The 20827-nt window shown below is 37.9% G+C and overlaps 2 protein-coding genes across 2 annotated transcripts; one reads left to right on the plus strand and one right to left on the minus strand.

Moving 5' to 3' along the window:
* The first annotated feature begins 1006 nt into the window (after positions 1-1006).
* Positions 1007-4635, plus strand: LOC137398995 (RNA-binding protein 38-like). The gene is made up of 4 exons (XM_068085162.1): positions 1007-1390; positions 1985-2111; positions 2458-2518; positions 3668-4635. The coding sequence occupies exons 1-4, from the start codon at positions 1214-1216 to the stop codon at positions 3960-3962; spliced, it is 660 nt and encodes a 219-aa protein (XP_067941263.1). The 5' UTR covers positions 1007-1213; the 3' UTR covers positions 3963-4635.
* Positions 4636-7669: 3034 nt separating this feature from the next.
* LOC137400044 (cytosolic 5'-nucleotidase 3-like) lies at positions 7670-20472 on the minus strand. Its single transcript, XM_068086356.1, has 7 exons — positions 20257-20472; positions 19752-19841; positions 19045-19114; positions 16790-17012; positions 13290-13452; positions 9242-9442; positions 7670-8528 (listed from the first exon to the last, which is right to left on the minus strand). The coding sequence occupies exons 1-7, from the start codon at positions 20455-20457 to the stop codon at positions 8415-8417; spliced, it is 1062 nt and encodes a 353-aa protein (XP_067942457.1). The 5' UTR covers positions 20458-20472; the 3' UTR covers positions 7670-8414.
* Between the last annotated feature and the right edge of the window lie 355 nt (positions 20473-20827).

Genomic DNA, 20827 nt, shown 5'->3' on the forward strand with positions numbered 1-20827 from the left:
AACTTGTTAGTGATCAGCATTGGTTTCCTTTCTCAAGTGGGGTTAGATAAGGTTGACCACAGGCTAATCAGCGAGCTGACAATGACCACTAACAGAGCTATATGTTAAAGGGTTTTACAACGGCGGACAGGATCGGTTCATGTAGCGTGTCAGTGATTATCAGTGCTATGGCTCATATCGGTGTTTAATTAATAACTTTGCAAACAACGGCTGCCTAAACTACAATGACTTTCAGGCTCTTCGGCTTGTCAAATACTGGCCTTCGATGGCAGCGAATTAAGTGCAGCAATTGGACAGCGTTGTAATGCTGCCGACTCACCGGGTCTGTCTAGTTGATGTCTTTGTTAGAAATCCTGCTATAATGTCAGACTCCATATTCTAGTGAGATAATTAGCTCATCCCTAATGAAAAGCCTTTGGTAATTTGGCAGTTAAGGGAGTACGTCAGCTACGTGAGGTAATTAAACAGTGATGTGCTGTCGGAAGGAAGTCACCTGCGAGATATGTATATAGATCATTATAGTAGAGTTGATTCTCATATATGCTGTCTAATTCCCGCCGCAAATATTGAGGACATATTTGAACTATATAGGGCCTTTGGTTGTAACAGGTAACAGAATGCTGCAGCATTCCATGTTGAAAACTGGATAAACGAGCCATTTTGTGACTTTCAATTCATTGTCAAGCAATGAAGATTTTTATGATTTTGATAGTTGGTTTTATTAATTTATGCAAAGGATCTAGTATGTCATTGTCATGGTTGCTAGTACAAATGTAATTGTTGTGAAACCAGATTCTCTCTTCTCTCGCCCTCCTATTCATCAGTTCAGTTGAGAGGCATATACCAAAAATTTGAAGGAGTGGAGAAATGATCTTTGATTCTGTGCATTGCCACCATTGGCATTAGTAAGGTCACTGTAGACGCCCTTTCCATAATTGAAGTGGGCGGAGCTTAAGCTGCAACACAAAGCATGGCAAATAATTGAGCCTTTCTTGAGCAAGTGGTTGGCTGAAATAGACTAGTAGCTGTTAGGTAGAATACTGTTGGAATTAGCCTCAAACTAGTATATATAAGTACAGCAGGCCGGTGCTATCTCATTTTTAGTGCAAACTCGCAAGCGATTCCGTATAAATTTTTGCGTGTTTGAGTGCTTTGTGTGTCTTTTTATAATTTATTAGTGTGTTTAATTTATTGTAACGAGACCTTAGCAGATATGGCTGGACCAGGAGTTTCTAACCGCGACACAACGTACACAAAGCTCTTCGTCGGAGGCTTGCCTTATCACACTTCCGATGAAACGCTCAAAGCTCATTTCGACCAATATGGAGAGATCGAAGAAGCAGTCGTTATCACCGACAGAGTTACAAACAAAAGCAAAGGTTACGGTTTCGTAAGTAGCAACTATATGTGTAAAACATGTTGTGCAGGTTCAAGAATTTGTATTGTGTTGGAGAAGTCCGACACAACATGATTTGTATAGTCAAACTCTGTAATATTTCCAATGCTTTCTGAAGCATATCAGAAGTTTTCTAACTGTTTTGTCAACATATCGCAAGTTTGTCACCACAATTTTTCATCTAGAGGACAATGAGGGATGATTGCTGATCACGCACAGATTTTGTTGTTTTATTCGGGGCTGGTGACTAGTCCTTCATCTGCCAGACATTCTAACCAAGAATTCAGTCACATTATGTGTTCAAATCATTTATATTCGAAGTGCTGTTGACGATGAGGGAACGTAATCTCACAGACAAATACTGGTTAGTGCACTAGGCTGTGCTGAGCATGGTCAGTGCGGTAGGTGTGATTGACACTGATTTAATTTAAATGCTTCGATCAGACGGTCCCTTTGTATGGTAATTGTGATAGCAAATAGTGGTCAGTATCATCGGTTGTAAACGTCATTGAGTAGCGCAAAGACTAAAGCCAAGCAATTGAATAACTGCGCTTTTAGATTCTGTATTGTTAATGCCACTGTTTACAGGTAACCATGGTTGATGCTGAAAGTGCTAAATCTGCAATACAGGACCCGAATCCAGTTATTGATGGCAGAAAAGCAAATGTAAACCTCGCTTATATCGGAGCCAAGCCACGTGCGACTACGGCTGCGGGTGAGCCACTCAATTCCCTTGCTTTTGCCGCTTTGCGAGCTTCTTACAATACTGAATGGAATGAAAGAAAGAAAGAGCTTCTAGTATACTCGATGATAAATACACACGTGCTACTGTCTTGTCACGAATAAATCCCATTAGTCCTTTTATAATGACTAGCTATTGCCTCTTTATGCCCAGCACACACTTCATTGCGAGCCACAAATAGTGACCGCAGAGTAAAAGCTATGGTGATGTGTTTATGATAACTGCCTCGCAAGTTTAAACGCTTTGTGGTAACACGGCTAATGAATAGAGTCATCGTGAAATGGCCAGTGCAGCTCACAAGCGTCTTTTCTACTTGCAGCTCCTGTCAACCAAGCCGCTGCAGCCTATATGAAACCTGGTTTGATCGCTCCTCAAATCGGGTACGTAAATATCTTCATATCTTCTAAGTTTTATTGCTTTCTCTCTTTCCCAATATTTTAAAGTCTGTCAACGAGTTTTTCTTTGTATCAACCAAGGCAGCCGCTGCAGTCTCAGTTGTTGGTAAGATGTAAGCTATAGAAGTAGATGAAGAACAGTAACAAATAATAAATGAACCAAGATTAGTTTTCATAAAATGAATTGTTGGTAATTTGGTGTCTTGTCTGTATTTGTCAGAAGTATCTTAACGTGATCCACCACACCTAACGCACAGGAAACAGGCGGTCACATGGTACGCAGTTGTGTGAGCATTAGCCCTGTGTCCACCGAATGCAAACAGGTGTATTTACATTACTAGAACTGGGTGTTATGTTAGTTTGACGTGTGGAGTGGGTTGCTTTCGATTTGCCAGATTATTTCTGTTTTCAGCTTCAACGAACAGTTAACTAAACTGAACTAGGTACTTTGATACTTTCTTCTTTGAGGGCACCTTTTATAGTCTCACCGTTTTATTTGAACATAATGTAAACAGTAAAGGCAGATTTACCGCTCCCACCAAGTGATTTGTTTGTCCGAGTGACGGATAGCGATAAGACACAATGCCACTTTGGTCATAGGTGTAACCGCATGATGCACGAAGCTATAGTCAACTACAGGATGGGTAGGCAAACTCCGTAAATAATGTGCGTCCATCTCGTGGAATATAAGACAACCATCGATTATTTGGCAATTTCTAACAAACATAGTGTACAATTATCCATTGTACATGCGTTTGACCAAAAGTAGAAAATCTTTTCAAGGAAAGACAAAAGATATTGGTAGACGGATAGATTATTTGTTTGAACAATAACGATCAAATATGGCTGGTGTGACTAGTAGTGTCTTTAGTCGACTCGTGCTAACAAACGTTTATACAAACTGGCCTTCTCGGCTCTCCACTAAGTGTTCATTTTATTTGCATGCTTCCCTTAGTTACACATTCTTGTTTGTTGGTGAACTGTGTGAAATACTAGCTAGTACGGAATGATTTACTCTCTTAACATCGTTCTTTTGCTTCAGATTTTGCTGATGTGAACTTCTTGTCCAAACTCTGTGTCCATATCTAATTTTGCTTGTCATTTTGTTAACAACTGGATTTGTTGTTTACCCAGGTTACCCCAGTTCTTCCTGCCAGGTATGATGTCAGCCGGAGGTAGTATTCCAGTTTCACAGATGCCTTTGCTACAACCAGCCCAGATTAGCCCAACCGCTACTGCTCAATACCCTCCCATGGCTGATTTTGCCCAGTACGCTTATCCGGGTCTAGCCGGTTTAGAGTTCTCACAGAATCCAGCTGCAACTGCAGCCTTTGGTCTCGCTCCACCCGGTTGCTTCTACTCCATCCCTCCGACCACACCCATTGGTATGCACTACCAACCGGTACCTGCCGAGGCTAGACTCCAGTAGTTGCCCAGTCCCGAGCTCATCAGGCACACTCTCTATCAATGTGCCAGAATCTCGATTCATTTCGTCCTTTGCGTGAAACCTTTTTATGCAAGTTGGATATAGCTTTTTGTGTGCTATTTATTCTTGTATTTTGAATGACTAAATGATAAACAGTAAGAGAAGGAGAAGGAAACTCCCTATGCATGTAATAATCAACTTGTACATAATCGCAAGTATGACAATCGGAATCGACTAGCAATCCGTCGATTAAAATAAGATTACAAGTCTATTTATTTGACACAGTCCTCCGTATGACAATCAGTCTCATCATGTATCTCAGAGGGTTAAAAAACCGTGTCTAGGAATGCAATAGCTCACTTTTCTATGAATATCTACATTTTAGAAAGCAATAGGATACTACTGACCAAAGCATTTTCTCTAGGAGCTGTATATATCGAAATATTCGCATATCTATGTCCACTATAGATATTTTGTATTACAATGTTATTATCTTATAGGAATACTTAAACTCCTTTCATATATTTTATGTCATCGATATAGACAGATTTACTGTGCATATTGATTCTTATAATAACTATTTATTCTACACATATTTCATTCAATCGCATTTATATTTTTAATCAATAGCTACAACAGTTAAATTCTAGTAGAAATAAAAGAAGTACAAGAAACCCGACAACTGCCCTGACAATCAATTATGTATACATTTCTAGGATTGGTAACTGGAGCTCGTTGTAGCTTGTAGCCTTAAAGTGACAAACGGCTCGAATGCAATTCCTTACTAGTGACTGAATGAACAGAGAGAACACGCTTTCTAGAGCTTTAATTAGCAGTTTATTTGAATTTCTACTTCAAATATTCACAAAACAAATTTACATGTGATGGCTTGTTGGGTGAGCTAGTCTCACAACTGTCATTGGCTCAAGGGCTCTTGCTGAAATGTAATGCTTCTCTGTAGACAAGTTACTGTTTGTATATCTTTTACTAGACTATTAATCGTGATGCGCTTATTACATGCCAGCACTGCCAACATCTCAAATCCCATTCAAATACGCTAAACTGAGCTGTCAAGACTACATGGCAACATTAGCCCTGCGAGTCGTTGTACGCTTTACGACTGAAATGACCACAATTATCAATTTTTGTCTTGTGTGGGATTCTAACTGGTAATTAGTGGTGTTTACGTAAAGCAATTTTGTTCTTGATTGCAGATTTGTTCTTTAAGATTTGTATAATGTAGAATTATTCTGTCGAATAGCGACAGTTTTGAAGTCTCATTATTGTGATAAGTTGAAAAAGTAAAATTTAAAAGCATTCTGTGTAACTGATATGGTGGCTAAATAGCTACATGTATTTGATTTTATGACCAGCTCCGTCGGTCAAAATCACGTTTTATCACAAATTTATGGATTCGTCTCCCCAGTAATTTACAAGGAGAATATAATTGCGTAGGTTGAAGATGCATCCTTAATCATGGTATATTTGAGTTTTTAAAATAATAGCGATAATACAGCATTAATCACATAACTGTAGGCTTGCTATACTATTAATCAGAGGGAACCTTTAATTAGCAGTTGTCAGAAAGGTATAGAGGTAATGGTACATAACCACAAAACTAGGCTGGACAGAGCCATTCAAGTTTTTTACTTTTTAAAGATGTACTATTTTTAGACTAATGGCATACCGTTATTAAACTCCAGTGTGAGAATTGCTAGAGGTGCTCTATTAAAATCATATAAGTACGCATAGCTGTAAGTCAGTAAAAGGAAACACAAATCTGTTCTCTTTAAAGCTAAGACTTGTTGAAGACTAAGCTTTATTTACATGCAAATAATGCATGTACGCCATATTGTTTTAGCAGAGATTTTGAAAATTCATTTCAATTTGTCGGGTACTCTAATAGTTGTCTCTGATTTCTTTTTCTCCGTATCAAGATCACCGCATTAATTTCCAAACTTGATTTATCTTTTGTTCAATTGTTCATTTTCATCCGCCAGAATGTTGCTACCTAGATAAAATGAAATCATTCTATCTGATTTAGTTTTAACCTACTGCCATCTTTTTGGACTATTGACATGAAGTTTTGGTGTTAATATTGTACATGCTTTCACTTCTCACATGTTTTGCCAATAATAGTCTGCTAGTTATTGTCACTGCCTATAAACTGACACGCTGCTGTCATTTTAGCTATCTGCAGCTGAAAGATAGACTTATTGTTAGAGCTAAAGTGGCCTTCTAAAAACTAAAGCACCGATAAACATTATTATTGATCTCTATTGATGGCTTATTTTGGAGCAACTGCCCTAATATTTCTTGTTCTCGCTTTTCATGTAAACCAAAAATAACGTTACATAATATATGGCCTACACATATATATCAAACGCACCCTGTCATATTTGCTACTACATGAGCCAATCTATTTTTATTACTTTCTGGATTGATGTATGCAATAAAACCTTTATTTGCTAATAAAAGTTGACAAAAAATAAAATTTTATTCAAAATTTGTTTGCTAGTCAGTCATCAAAATTCAAGGGATGATGAAATGATAAAAAATATGCACGTACTATAAATATTTTAAATTTGTGTGATATTGCTTACTACCACTTTTCAAGATCCAAAATAGATACATGCATTTTCATATCAGGGCTTCATGGTAGCTTTAAGTCTCTTTACATTTCTCTTTAAAAATCCCACTTTGACTCCTTTTAAAATATCGCCTTATATACTATCACCTAAAGTATTTACAGCCTATAGAAATTATAGCCTAAGTTACATAGTGTAGGTCCATCCCCTGCTCTACCTCCAGATTGCTCCTTACTGAATAGACATTTTCTTTTCTGTTTTTATTAGATAGAACAACAATTAATACCTCTAAAACCAATTATTACTTATTATTGATTAAATTGCTTTAAATTTTCTTTAGATTATTTTACACGGTTTTATATAATGAAGTTATTTTAAATGTTTCAATATCCAGTTTCCCTCAAGCCGTTTAATAATTCTAGCATATCATTGTGGCTTATTTTGTTCTTTTTGTATAAATAAATTATGACCCTTCAATATAGAAACAAATGCTTGGCTAAACATTTATAGAATGTTAACAGGTCTGATGATATACATGTACATGTAGTAATATACCAAACGCGGTGTTTCACCAGAGCTGATGCTATTGGAAGCTTATGTTGATTATAAAGCAAGAGGCCACCACAGACCTATCTAACCTACAATGTAGTCAATGAGAGAATTTTTAAAATGTTTCTTTTAGGGAAACGTTTAGCTTCTCTTTGAGTAAGCATTATTAACATCTGGTGTCGTCTCACGTACCACTGCATTTAAAGTCGATCAGTTTAACCTTTCACGACAGCATAAGGTACTGTATTTGGTGCAACTGGTGAGTTTGTTTGAGATAAGTTTGTCATTCATAAGAAAGCATGGTAAATCTAATTAAGATAGCTTTAGCACAACAAAACACGACGTGGTAGTCTGAGCCAGTGGAGTTAACACACAACTTTATCATGCTGTAGGAACTCAAGCTACACAGGTTCAGTGGGACATGCAAAACTAATGCCTGACATGCAGTGACCTGTTGCAGATGGCGCCGGAAGATGCTACATGCTACAAGACTTATTGACACACTTTCTTTCTAGAATCTTCCGCCCGATGAACAAGCTCAGTTTGAATCATAACCAATTGTTTCCAATCAGCAATTTTATTCTGAGCTCTCTCCTAAATGATAAAATACTGAGATACCTCGATAGTTAACATCTCTTATGAATATTCTATACTTACTACTATCAGATGATAGAAACAGTAAAATATATCGAAATATTGGTTTAATGCGTTATAGCTTATCTAGTCTCAACAGGTGTGGCCAAAAAGAGGAGAAAATTTAAAAGAATTTTATGAAGCAAAAGATTTCAAATACGCAAGCTACGTTTGAGCAAAGCAGCATGTTAAAAGAATATTTTGCAATTTGAGGAAGCTACTCGTTACTGGAAACTCAGCTTTGCCAACACACATGTTTAATCTGATGCTGAGATATTAGGTAGTTTCCTATGACTAAACACGGATACCAACATAAGTGGTTACAGAAGAGCAGAGCGAGAAGCATTGAATGTATGATAAATATCAACAAAAAATGTATAAAAAAAATGACAAGAAAACCATAATTAATGTGAAGGAAATACAACATTTCTGCCAATGAAAAGAGGATTGCACTATCTAAAGACTGCATGATTTCTATACACCGTTATATAAAATAAGGTGGCAACATGTTTTATCCGAAGCTCCAGCTAGTCTCTAAAAGAACTAAATAAACATCTTGTTACACAGTACAAGATGTTTATTCAGTTCATATTTATTCTACTTGCTGTGCCAAATGTATCCTAACACCAACATAAACAATAGTTCAGCTCTGCTATCACCTAAGAAAAGATAGACCATTGATCGGCTATTGATCTGTGTCTGCAATGTTCTCTATTAAAGCTTGCAGTAGCTCCGCCCCTTCCTCATGTACCAGCACAATATCAAATCTTCTTTTATATTCTTCAAGGCTCGCATCAACCTGCAAAACCGTAATTGTTGAAACACAAGCTAGAAGCGGGCATTGCCAATGATTGGCTCAGATCGAAACAGACAGTACGAAACCGAGTAACAGATCACGAAAACTTTCAATGGTATAAAAAATGCAATATATTAGTTTTTCCTTCATGCATTTTCTAAAAATGCTTGAATTCTAGTCGTCCCGCGAGCCATGAGATATGACCGTGTGTAGTAAGTATGTACATAACTATTCCGCAATGTAGCAAGGTGGCTGAGTGGTGCAGCTGCTACTATGACCAGTTGCTAAACCGAATATCATGGTGCAAGTTCCTAATACTCTTAGTGTGACTCTGAACAGACAGACTCTTATTATAGCAAAGATTATAGTGAAGATTCAGAGTATTCACAGCTCAACCTAACCATCAGCAAGATGCATTATACCTCTGCATGATGTGAGAACATTAGCGATATTATACCTGCAATGGGTTGTCTGCGGACGTCTTGATAACGTGAAACATTGCTAGCCATAGATATGCATGCTGGGCAAACAGCAGCTAATAACCACAAAACTAAAAGTCAGCGCTGTTCCTGAGCAAATATGTTGGATGCTAGAATTGATATACTGATACAAAGTTTGATTAGCGTAACTAATTCTGGAGCTGAAAAATGCTGAATTGTGTAACGAGAAAACCTAGAAACTACTAGATTACAGAGGAGAGCTGGTCTAAAGCTTACCTGTTCATTCAGATAACCTATCGTCAGAAGTCTGTCCGTTTTGCTTAAGCCATGCGCAATGTCTAGATCACCCAGTGAGTCTCCAAGAAGAATGACGTTGTGTCGATGGCGCAAGCTCTTGAAATAGGAGGCATTGTGTACAGCGTGGGTATTTTTATTGAATGTGTGTATTGTCTCCCCTTTGAAACCCACAAGGACACCCTAAAAATGAAAGAGCGATACTGGTTTCTGCCATTCAATAAAACTGAAATTAAAATAAGGATATTGGTCAAACCAAAGGTCATGGGCAATATGGGAAAAAACATCCATTCAATTGATTCTGTGCAACTTTTGTGCCAGGCTACCAGCATAGAGAACACAGTTACCTTATTATTAGTATGGATTAACAGGTTTCAGGTAAAATGGGTGATGTACATAGATTAAATTGATCACATTCAGTAATTCAGTGACAATATATACCTTACTTTGCATGAACAACATGCAGGTTGTTAAAAGTTCTTGGTTTTTAAGGCCGTCTAGCTTTGGTGACAGTTTTTTTATTATTTATATGTCTAGAATGGATAAGTACAGATACATATACACACACATATATATATGTATATATATATATATATAAAAAAAAAAAAATTGTTTCCTCACCCCGGATACCCCGTATGGGTGGTAAATTCTGCTCTAACTCGGGTCTCCTACCAGAGACCTGGGAGTTTGAGCACTCGTCTCAAGATCTTAGCTGTTCCCAATAGCGCACTCTTCTGCAACTCACCTGAGTTGATTGTTGTTGGTATTTGGGCAAGCCACATTTTATGCGCCGGTGTTATTGCGCCCAGTGCCCCAATGACTACTGGGATTACGGTTGTTCTTACCTTCCAGCATTTTTCAATTTCTTCTCCAAGAGGGAGATATTTTTCTACCTTTTCTTTTTCTTTGCTGGCTATATTGTAGTCATTGGGCACTGCTATATCTATTATAGTAGCCCTCTTGTTCTCCTTGTCTACCACCACTCTATCTGGTTGGTTTGCTAGGACATGCTTGTCAGTTTGGATGTAGAAGTCCCAGAGGATCTTAGCGCGGTCATTTTCATTGACCTTATCAGGAGCTTCCCACCAGTGTTGTGGTTTATTAAGGCCATACTCATCACATAGACTTCTATACACAATACCCGCGACATGATTATGCCGCTCAGTGTATGCGTTCCCTGCTAGCTGTCTGCATCCACTGATGATGTGTTGGATGGTCTCAGGTGCATCTTTGCACAGTCTGCATCTAGGATCGTCTCTAGTGTGATAGATTTTCGTTTGGAGTTGCCTTGTTGGGAGCACTTGCTCCTGGGCTGCCATGATTAGCGACTCTGTATTGGCCGTTAGGTTTCCTTTGTTCAGCCACATATATGTCTGGTGAAGATCGCCAATCTTAGATATTTGTTGGTGGTAAGCACCATGAAGAGGTTTCGTATGCCAGTCAATTTCCTCATCATCAGGGCGTAGGTCCATTGTGAGAGCAGCCGATTGAAATTCAGCTAGCAAATTATCTGAGATGGCCATGGAGGCTGCATATGCTTTGATGCTTCGCTCCTCCTCTTTCACTGTCTGCTGTACACTTTTGAGTCCCCTACCGCCATCTTTCCTATCAAGATACAATCTAATAGTATCAGATTTTGGGTGGAGTGCTCCATGCATGGTCAGCAGTTTACGAGTTGCTATATCTGTTTCTTTGATGGCTTCCTCAGTCCACAGTATTATGCCTGCTGGATATCTTATTACTGGCAGTGCGTAAGTATTTATTGCCATGATTTGGTTCTTGGCATTGAGCTGGCTCCGTAAGACCTGCCGAAGGCGTTTCTTGTATTCGGTAATGGCTTTGTGACGTACCTCGGCTTCGTGGTTGATGTTGCTTTGCATAATCCCCAAGTACTTGTACCCTTCTTCTATATCTTTGATGGTACCATTTGGCATTCTTAGGCCATCTGTGAGCATAGAATGGCCTTTCTTAAGAATTAGCCTTCCACATTTCTCAATACCGAAGGTCATTCCGATGTCCTTGCTGTATACCTGAGTGAGGTGTATTAGCGAATCAATGTCCCTTTCTTTGTTAGCGTACAGCTTGATGTCATCCATGTAGAAGAGGTGGTTTATCTTGGTGCCACTCTTAAACTGGTACCCATATTGAGTCTCCTCCAGCATATTGCTTAGAGGGTTTAGGCATATGCAGAAGAGCAGCGGTGATAAGGAGTCACCTTGATAGATGCCTCGCTTAATTTGTACACTCGCCAGCTTTTTGCCATTAGCCTCCAGTTCCGTCTTCCATTTGGTCATTGACATCTTGATGAATGCCACAAGAGCAGGGTGAACATTGTACATACTGAGGCACTCAAGTATCCAACTATGGGGAATTGAGTCATAGGCCTTTCTGTAGTCAATCCAAGCCATGGCAAGATTGGTTTGCCTTCTCCTGCTGTCTTGACAGACCGTCCGATCCACCAGTAACTGATGTTTAGCTCCTCGGGTGTTGCGCCCAATTCCTTTCTGAGCACTGGTCATATAGTGACTCATGTGCTCTTCCAGTTTGTCTGCAACTATTCCTGAGAGCAGTTTCCAAGTGGTGGGCAAGCACGTTATTGGTCGATAGTTTTTGGGAATCGGCCCCTGCTTTGGATCTTTTATCAGAAGCACAGTTCGTCCTTTGGTCAGCCATTCTGGATGGTCACCTTGTTCTATTAGGTATTCCATCTGCTTAGCCATTCTAGTGTGAAGTGATGTCAATTTCTTTAACCAGAAGGCTTGAATCATGTCATGGCCAGGTGCTGCCCAGTTCTTCATACGCTGCACTCTGCACTTGATGTCTTCTTTGCTGATGGTGAGTCCTTGCTGAGCCACAGTGTGTTGATGGTTCTCTTTAAGCCTCTTCAGCCAATTTGCAGTGGTGTTATGAGTGGTCTCTTTCTCCCAGATGTCCTTCCAGAACTTTGAAGTGCTAGATCGGGGAGGCTCAGACATTGGCCTGTGCAGTTCACCTTTGAACTGGGAATACACTCTAGATGGATTATTGATGAACAGTTTGTTCATTCTCTTGTTATCTCGCTCTTTGGTGTACCGCTTCAGTCGTGCCGAGAGTGCTACTAGCCGCTGTTTGGCAGATTCTAGAACTTCTATTGTGGCTTCCCTTTTTGGACGCTCCAAACTGTGGTTAGATCTCTCACTGAGCCTACTAACTTTCTTGTGCAAGTCCTTGATCTTATTTTGTAGCCTCAGCTGCCAGGATGGAATGGCTTGAAGCCTTGTTGGCATTGGCTTAATATCCATCTCCTCCAAGATGACGGTTGCTGTACTGTAGATTAAGGCATTAGTCTCATTGATTGATTCAGTTGAGATCGACTCCAGTGCCATGTTAATGTCTTCTAACAGCTTCTTAGGTATGGCCTTGCTAACTCTTCGTAGTGGTACCCTGCTTCCATAATCATTAGCAGCTGACATCTTGTTGATGATATTTTCCGCAAGCTCCTTCACCCTTGGGTCAAGGTCCAAGTGCATGTCCTCTTCAGCCCGTGAGTCAACACATGATCGTGTATCCATGACAGTGTGTGTTGATATGCACTCCTCGTTGGTTGAGGTCACTTGGGTGAACTTTTCCCTAATATATATATATATATATATATATATATATATATATATATATATATATATATATATATATATATATATGATGTATATACATATAAACAATATATATACAATATATATCAATGTATATACATGTATATATATAATTTTATTTTGTACTTTAAAAACTATTTAGAGAGAAATGGAAAACTAGAGTAAAGCACAGATAATTCAACTAATTGAGGTATATAAAAATGAAGCTATTAGCATTTGTGAATTGCAAATCAGAAATTGACAACCATTGAGCAGACAACTCTATAAATCTGAAAAAAGCTGAGACTGCAGTCTACAAAATTATTAATAGTAAAACTACACTCATGAAAGAACTAAAGCCTGCATATAATCACTTTACCTCAACCTCTTTACAGAGGCTAGAGAATGGTGTGACTGACCTCGTGGTTGAAATCCATCCAGTTAGCGATGATGTGGATGTTATCGTACAATGAGTAACGCTGAAGAAACATCTGCTCAATAACATTTCCAACTCCAGCAGAAAAGACTAACATCGGAATATCATTAACATGCAGTTTATCTAGCACCGCACTGAGCTTCTCTCTAAAACCAATCCATACATTTAAAGAAAACCTGTATATGCTTAAAACATAATGGCAAATCTAAGACTGACTGACAAAAGACTGATCAAATAGCGCAGATATGTGAATGTAAAGCCTTCAGCAATGGTGAGTGCGTTCGTGACATCATTCGACTCAAAGAGTTGAAAAAGATACTAAAGTAAGAAAACATAATAAAAAGTGAATTATGGGATATTTCTTTTCATTTCCAAAAAGGCTTTCACACTTATGGCCAAATTAGCCTAATTAAAGCTTTCTGGATGGTTGGAAGAACTGTATTACTTTACTTTTACTTCAGAGCAACAGCATACAAAATATAAATAATCACTTAATACTCCAGCATCTACTGCTGTCCACAACTCTACTGCTATACACAACACTACTGCTGTCCACAACACTACTGCTATACACAACACTACTGCTATACACAATGCTACCGCTATACACAACTCTACCGCTATACACAACACTACTGCTATACACAACACTACTGCTATACACAACGCTACCGCTATACACAACTCTACCGCTATACACAACTCTAATGCTATACACAACTCTACTGCTAGACACAACTCTACTGCTATACACAACTCTACCGCTATACACAACTCTAATGCTATACACAACTCTACTGCTAGACACAACTCTACTGCTATACACAACTCTACTGCTATACACAACTCTACTGCTATACACAACTCTACTGCTATACACAACTCTACTGCTATACACAACTCTACTGCTATACACAACTCTACTGCTATACACAACTCTACTGCTATACACAACTCTACTGCTATACACAACTCTACTGCTATACACAACTCTACTGCTATACACAACTCTACTGCTATACACAACTCTACTGCTATACACAACTCTACTGCTATACACAACTTTTCCGCTATACACAACTCTACCGCTATACACAACTCTACCGCTATACACAACTCTACTGCTATACACAACTCTACTGCTATACACAACTCTACTGCTATACACAACTTTTCCGCTATACACAACTCTACTGCTATACACAACTCTACTGCTATACACAACTCTACTGCTATACACAACGCTACTGCTATACACAACTCTACTGCTATACACAAAGCTACTGCTATAAACAACTCTACTGCTATACACAATGCATACTCAGTTGATGAAAAAAACTGCTAAATCTTTCACTGGGAAATCAGCTGTAAACAAATAACACGATAAGCGCTCTCCAAAACATTATACACCTGTGATCTAGGTTGTTACCCTAGTCACACCTAACACCTACACGCCTAACACTTGACAAACCACCGCATGATACTATGACAAAAAGTAACATTACACTCAACATTATGACATCACAAGCAAACACCTTTGAAAAACCCACAAAAATGGCCACCTGAACATACAAACTTCCGAGCACGCAATGTAAAATTTGAGGAAATGTATGGCTAAACACTAGAAGTACTTTGTAACATGGAGGTTTCGCCCTTCATTTTCACCTTGACGTGTTATTAATTAGAGCAAATACATAAGAAATGCTGTCTATCTCTACCACCACTTCTACCTATGCACCATTTGTTTTGTGAAATGGCTTGTTCTAAGGTAAAATGATTATGGAAACCTGTTTTTATTGAATTGCACTTTATTAGTACATGTATAAGTTTTTACATAAGGCTTGAACAGCGCACATATTTTAATGCTGTCCGTAATCATCTGTAATATTTATTGAGGACTTATCCTGGTTTTTAAGCTGAAAAAAGAAAACATTACAGTGTAAGTTACGCAGTGTAATTCCATCATCCGCTCTACCTCCAACTCACTTTTTACTAAATCTGCATTCTCATCTTTTTAAAAGATAAAATAACAGTTAGAACCTTGACAACCTTCTATTAAATATTACTGATTTAATTGTTTTAAGTTTAATTTAGATTCTTCTACATAGTTTTATATTATTAAGTTATTTCAATGTTGTGTGTAATTACGTGAATTATCATTAGGCTTTTGAGCTAGAGAACAAGTTTAATGAAATACAGAGTACTCTTATAGGAATACAGTAGTATCTCACATAACGCAAACCTCCTTTTACATAAAATAAAAACGTAAAGAATTTGTGCAAAGTTTTTGCATTGTATTATGTAAGAAAGTCCACATAACGTAAAGCGTCAAGTTAGTGCAGGTTCTCCGAGTGGAGTTAAATAACGAGCGTCTCATTTATAGCCATAGAAGTATCTTTTTCTCTTTCACCACACTTGAGAGAAAACAAGGTATACGAGTATCTAAGGCATGTAAACATACATATACTAGCTGAATGCCCAGCATTGCACGGGCATTTAAATAAGCTTATAAACAGTAGTAGGTAATGTAGTTGCCTGCCACTTGCCATTAGGCTGGCACATTGCCACTGACTGATTTGAGTATGCTGCTATACATATTGCTCAACTTACTAATAAGAGCCGTGAGAGCAAGCTTTGGTGATATTGCGTAACGCAGAGTGCTATGCGTATTTTAACCGAGATAGCAACTAATACTGACTAACGACTCAATCGCATCTCGCGTAGCTTAGCTGGTTAGATTATCGCATAGTGAAAGGACCAAAGAATGAGTTCGGTAAGATCTTGGAATGGATTAGGCTAATCTTGGAATGGATTAGGCTATTTACATGGATTATAGTGCTCGACTATTTATTTTATATATTTATGTATTTAACATTTGTTTTTGTTTGGCAAATCTTTATAGGCACTGTCCAGGATTTTAGTTAGTCATATCTTTTAGTGTTTTGATTGGTCTTCCCATTTGTTAATTAATTCCTATTTGTTCAGTTAGTGCTATGACTCATACATGTATTTTGGAATCCTAATATCTGCCGAATCAGTCAAATCTGCAGAATTGACCGAGTCAGTCTTATTAACCATATCGACCAGCATCTGCCAGCTTTATCATATATCAGGAAACCCCAATTTTAGAGCAGGACAGTTCTGTACTAGAGGCTGTCAGAGATAAAGATCAGATTATTATAATTAGGTATACCCCAGAGTGTTTTATTTAATATATGAACTTGTGCAAGAACACAGTTGAATAGAAGTCAAGCAGTTCCGTCTTCAATACAGATATAAACCAAGTGCCAGTACTCTTTCACTATAATATTTTACACTTTGTGTTGTCTAAAAACTGTATAATGTAAACGTTCTCAGACCTGGTTATTTATGTTGTTGGAGCGTCTACTGTACTCACTTCAACGTACAACAGATTTAACTTAGAAAGCAAGTACTAAAATAGAGTAAAGGTAGATGTAAGGTTGTATAAGAACAATACGGCACCTGAGGTACAAATTGGAGCTTCTTACACCTTCCTTGAGGTCCTCTCTAGACAGTGAGCAGCGAGTCAGCCGCTCCTGAGCTTTATGCCACCACTCTTCCATGAATGGTATCTTCTCCTCCCGTGACATGACTGGACTGAACTCTATCTTTTGGTAGTAGATTCTTGTTTTGTCAACTTCTTCTTTGAACCAGTCGGGCAAGTGGGGACATGATTCGATCACCCCTGAAATGAATGATTGATTAAAAGTCATTCACTGCAGGTGTACAGTATGCATATTCTTTCTTTGAATCTATCCCAAGTATGTTAGTTACTGTATACATGACACAACATTTATCTGGGGTACCATTTGAATCTATCCCAAGTATGTTAGTTACTGTCTTAGCTGTATACTGTGTTAGCTCCATGCCTATGCCCTTATATCTAGACTAGAGCTCATTAAATACATGAGTGCATTGCAAGCAACTTTAGACATTCTGTGTGACAACTTAGCTAGGCATTCAAGCTGATATTTTAAAATTCAGTGTCTTATCGCCTAATTTTGTACATCTACGCAATCACATTCAAGTGTGTTGTCACGCAAAAAGCATCAGATTTACAAAAATGAACAAAAATGTAAGCGCAGCTGTTGTCAATTATTATGTTCAATCGAATCACCTATCCCTGACCTCATGCAAATGTTGGAACGCATGAAATGAAATTGTTGAAACTCAAATTTGTTATCCTATAAACACAATGTATTAACTACCATTGCATAGTTGAGTTTGCAATGCTCCTGTGAGCTGGCCAATGACTTGAGAGATGTATGCAAACAGGCAAATGCTTTTCCGAAAAACAGTGAAATCAATTAGGAACCAGGGTACTAACCAGAGAACCGGGGCATTTGAAACTAAATATGATTAAACTGTTAATCTCTGTTACATCACTAGTTACCTGGAAGGAAATAAGTCTGCTACTACAGGTAGGTAATAATAATTAGACAATGTGCTTCTACCACTTTCCACTGTAAAAGTATTTTCAGATGATTTAAAACTGTATTTAGCATTCTCTAAGCAGTGTCTTGCACAAAGAATTAAAATAAGGATCTATTCTCATTAATTTTCAGATTATTACTACTTACTTCACATTTAGTAGAACTATAATAACATGATGTATAATCTAATATTGACCTTCCGTACGCAAACAAAACTGCATGAAGCAATCTAGAATCTAAGTCGGAGATCGGAAACATCTAGTGAAATAGCAAATACAGTAGTGAATATCTAGAGATGAAATTAAGATATAGTGAGTTTTTCAAACCACAGCTAATACAGAAGATATGTCCAACTGCAAAATTTTATTGCGGATAAACCATTTCTAAAAACTCGTATAAATTTATTATTCTAACATAAAAAAGCAATTTGTTACAATATATCGGCTATTTATATTCGAAAAACTAAGTCAAAGTTTTTAGCTTCTATAAATATATCAGCGATAAACTTTTAAAGAAATTCAATTTTTGAGTGGGCAGTTATTATGCATTCTATCGCTTGCATAAAATGTGAATTTTATTCTGTTTGGACAACTCTTAGTGGTGAGGCCAGAAACAGTGAGTTGGCTAAAACTATTTATAGCCTCATTTCCTAAATAAGAACTTACGCATATTTTTAGTAGATTTTATCAGAAAGTATCAGTATTTTTCTATAATTTGTGATTGTTTTTGATGTTTGAGATGATCTGACTGCCAGGATGTTTTAAGATTAACACCGATGAAACTTGATCGAGATTAAAATGCTCAAAATAATCAAAAATGCGATTATGAGGTTTATAGTTGCTAAGAAACCGTCATAATAAAAACGCAATAACCAATATCAACTATAGCAACTAGTGACGTCATTCCGCAAGTATTTTTCTTCTGAGCGTTTTAATCGTGATCAAGCTTCATCGATTTATGTCTAGAAACATCCTGACAATCAGATCACCTCAAACATAAAAAACGATTGCAAATGATAGAAAAATACCGATACTTTCTGATAAAATCTACTAAAATTGTGCGCAAGTTCATCTTTGACGGACCATTTTTGTTCTGTACAGGAAAAGTTCTTAGCACCAAAGCCACAAATAGCAAGTTGCTTGAAGCTATCCCTAGCCTCAGCTTTGAAGTTATAAAGAATAGCATTCTTCTGCCAAGCAAATGACACAACTCCTACTAATGTACGTAAGAAGCTGAGTCTATATTTTGTAAGCGATTAACCAAAGGGTAGCTCAGTATCTTTACCATGAGTTGAAGGCACAGGTTTGCCTCGGTAACTAATAGGTGTCATGGTTCGATCGAAATCGGCTATCACCTGTAAATACATTACCAATACATGGTTAGAGTTGTTAGCCGTGAGGTAACACGAAGAAGAACAAGAGTGAAAACAACTGTACAGTTACTCATCCAGCTGACAAGGACTGCCCTTGGTGATAGCTTGACCTTGACCTTCATGTGAAGATTCGATAAAGCAAAAAGTTTTGTTGGTTTCATTCAAATGACAAAGCAATGAGGCCTTAGAGAGGATATATCACATTATTTAGGCTATACAAATTGTCAAGGTTGCAACAAGAAACAGATGGGATAATATTGTGCTATGTCAGGTGATTGCAAATTGAATAATTGGAACAGCTTGACTAGCGAAATCATTGGTCTACATGATCAATTCTATTCAGCAGATGCGATTATAAAACAAAAATTTACATACTAACTGATACCTTATTTAGATAAGATGATGAGTGATTGTTTCTCCAAGAATATCGGACTACATTTACATGCTGCGTTGACAAACTGCCCAGGAACAATGGCAAAGTAAATCACACAAGATCAACCTTCCAGCTCACACTGGTTTATGTCACACAAAGCTAGGGTAATGTGTTAATTCAATTGGTCAATAATTGCTCAATCGGTTACTTGTGCATAAATCGATCAGTAAGGTTCAGGGGACATACCTGAAGTTTAGAAGGGCCATCTATTATAAGCTCATCTATTAATTCCTCCACATCATCAATATCTGTGCAATGGACGTTCTGCCGGTACAGCTATAAAATTTATACCAATTTAGATCAAAAACGCATAAAAATCTTGCAAACAATAATGGGAATTTTAGGATTGCCGAAGGAAAAACATCCGATGATGGTAGACATCTACCACGGAGAAACCAATGATATGACACCCCACCATCAACACGTGTACAAGAAACTCTACATTTAAATTAATCCAATTGGTTTACAATTACCACTTGTACACTTTGACAACATTTACAGCCGGAGCATCACAAACGCAGACACCAAACATTATTAAAGCAGCTCCATCCAGTAAGAAATATTGCTTACATTTGATGAGAAGCAGCCACTGAGAGGGGCTCATCAATACCCGACTCTGCCACTCTCCATGTTTCTGGACAAGAAACAATCTTCCACTGAGCTAATACCCATTAAATATGCATCCACTCACCAATTTCTTCAACTTGCGCTTCAGGTTCGCTACTCGATCCCCATCATTTGTAACGCCTTCTGTGGCCTCATCTACAATATCTTCGGCAACAGTCTTTTTTCTTCGCCAATAACGATACATTAGATAGATACTAGCTATACCGATTCCTGATGCTAGTGCAAGGGTTAGCAATCTAGCGGAGTAAGGAAGACGGCTCGACATTTCATAAGAAGTAACTTCAGCTGAATAAATAAAGTAAAATCGACTGAAAGTTTGTGTAGACAATTATTTTACGCACATAAAACCGCAACATAAACTAAGAATCTCACAATGGGATGACCAATGAGACCTAATGAAGGATGACCAATGAGAGCCGAGCCTTCACATATAAAAAGCAAACCGGTACAAAACCGTACCAATACTGATGATCGATGTTAATGTGTTGAATTACTATATGACCATGACTATATACTCTTGGTAATTATGAAGGCAACTAGGCATAAAATCTGTACACCTCGACCATAATAAAACCAAAAGAAATACAACTTTGCCTCCAGCCAAACTCATGTTGTATTGAACTAAATTGTGAGAC

Source organism: Watersipora subatra, chromosome 1, assembly GCF_963576615.1.
Source record: "Watersipora subatra chromosome 1, tzWatSuba1.1, whole genome shotgun sequence".
In the NCBI taxonomy this organism is placed as follows: domain Eukaryota; kingdom Metazoa; phylum Bryozoa; class Gymnolaemata; order Cheilostomatida; family Watersiporidae; genus Watersipora; species Watersipora subatra.

Bases quoted from the DNA above. Each gene is read 5' to 3' on its own strand.
- LOC137398995 (XM_068085162.1), top strand. From the start codon at position 1,214: ATGGCTGGACCAGGAGTTTCTAACCGCGACACAACGTACACAAAGCTC. The intron at 2,112-2,457 runs GTGAGCCACTCA...TTCTACTTGCAG, and splicing joins ACGTGCGACTACGGCTGCGG to CTCCTGTCAACCAAGCCGCT. The intron at 2,519-3,667 runs GTACGTAAATAT...TTGTTTACCCAG, and splicing joins TTGATCGCTCCTCAAATCGG to GTTACCCCAGTTCTTCCTGC.
- LOC137400044 (XM_068086356.1), bottom strand. From the start codon at position 20,457: ATGTCGAGCCGTCTTCCTTACTCCGCTAGATTGCTAACCCTTGCACTA. The intron at 9,443-13,289 runs GTCAGTCACACC...TTTCATTTTTAG, and splicing joins GGATGGATTTCAACCACGAG to GGTGTCCTTGTGGGTTTCAA. The intron at 8,529-9,241 runs GTAAGCTTTAGA...ACGGTTTTGCAG, and splicing joins TAGGTTATCTGAATGAACAG to GTTGATGCGAGCCTTGAAGA.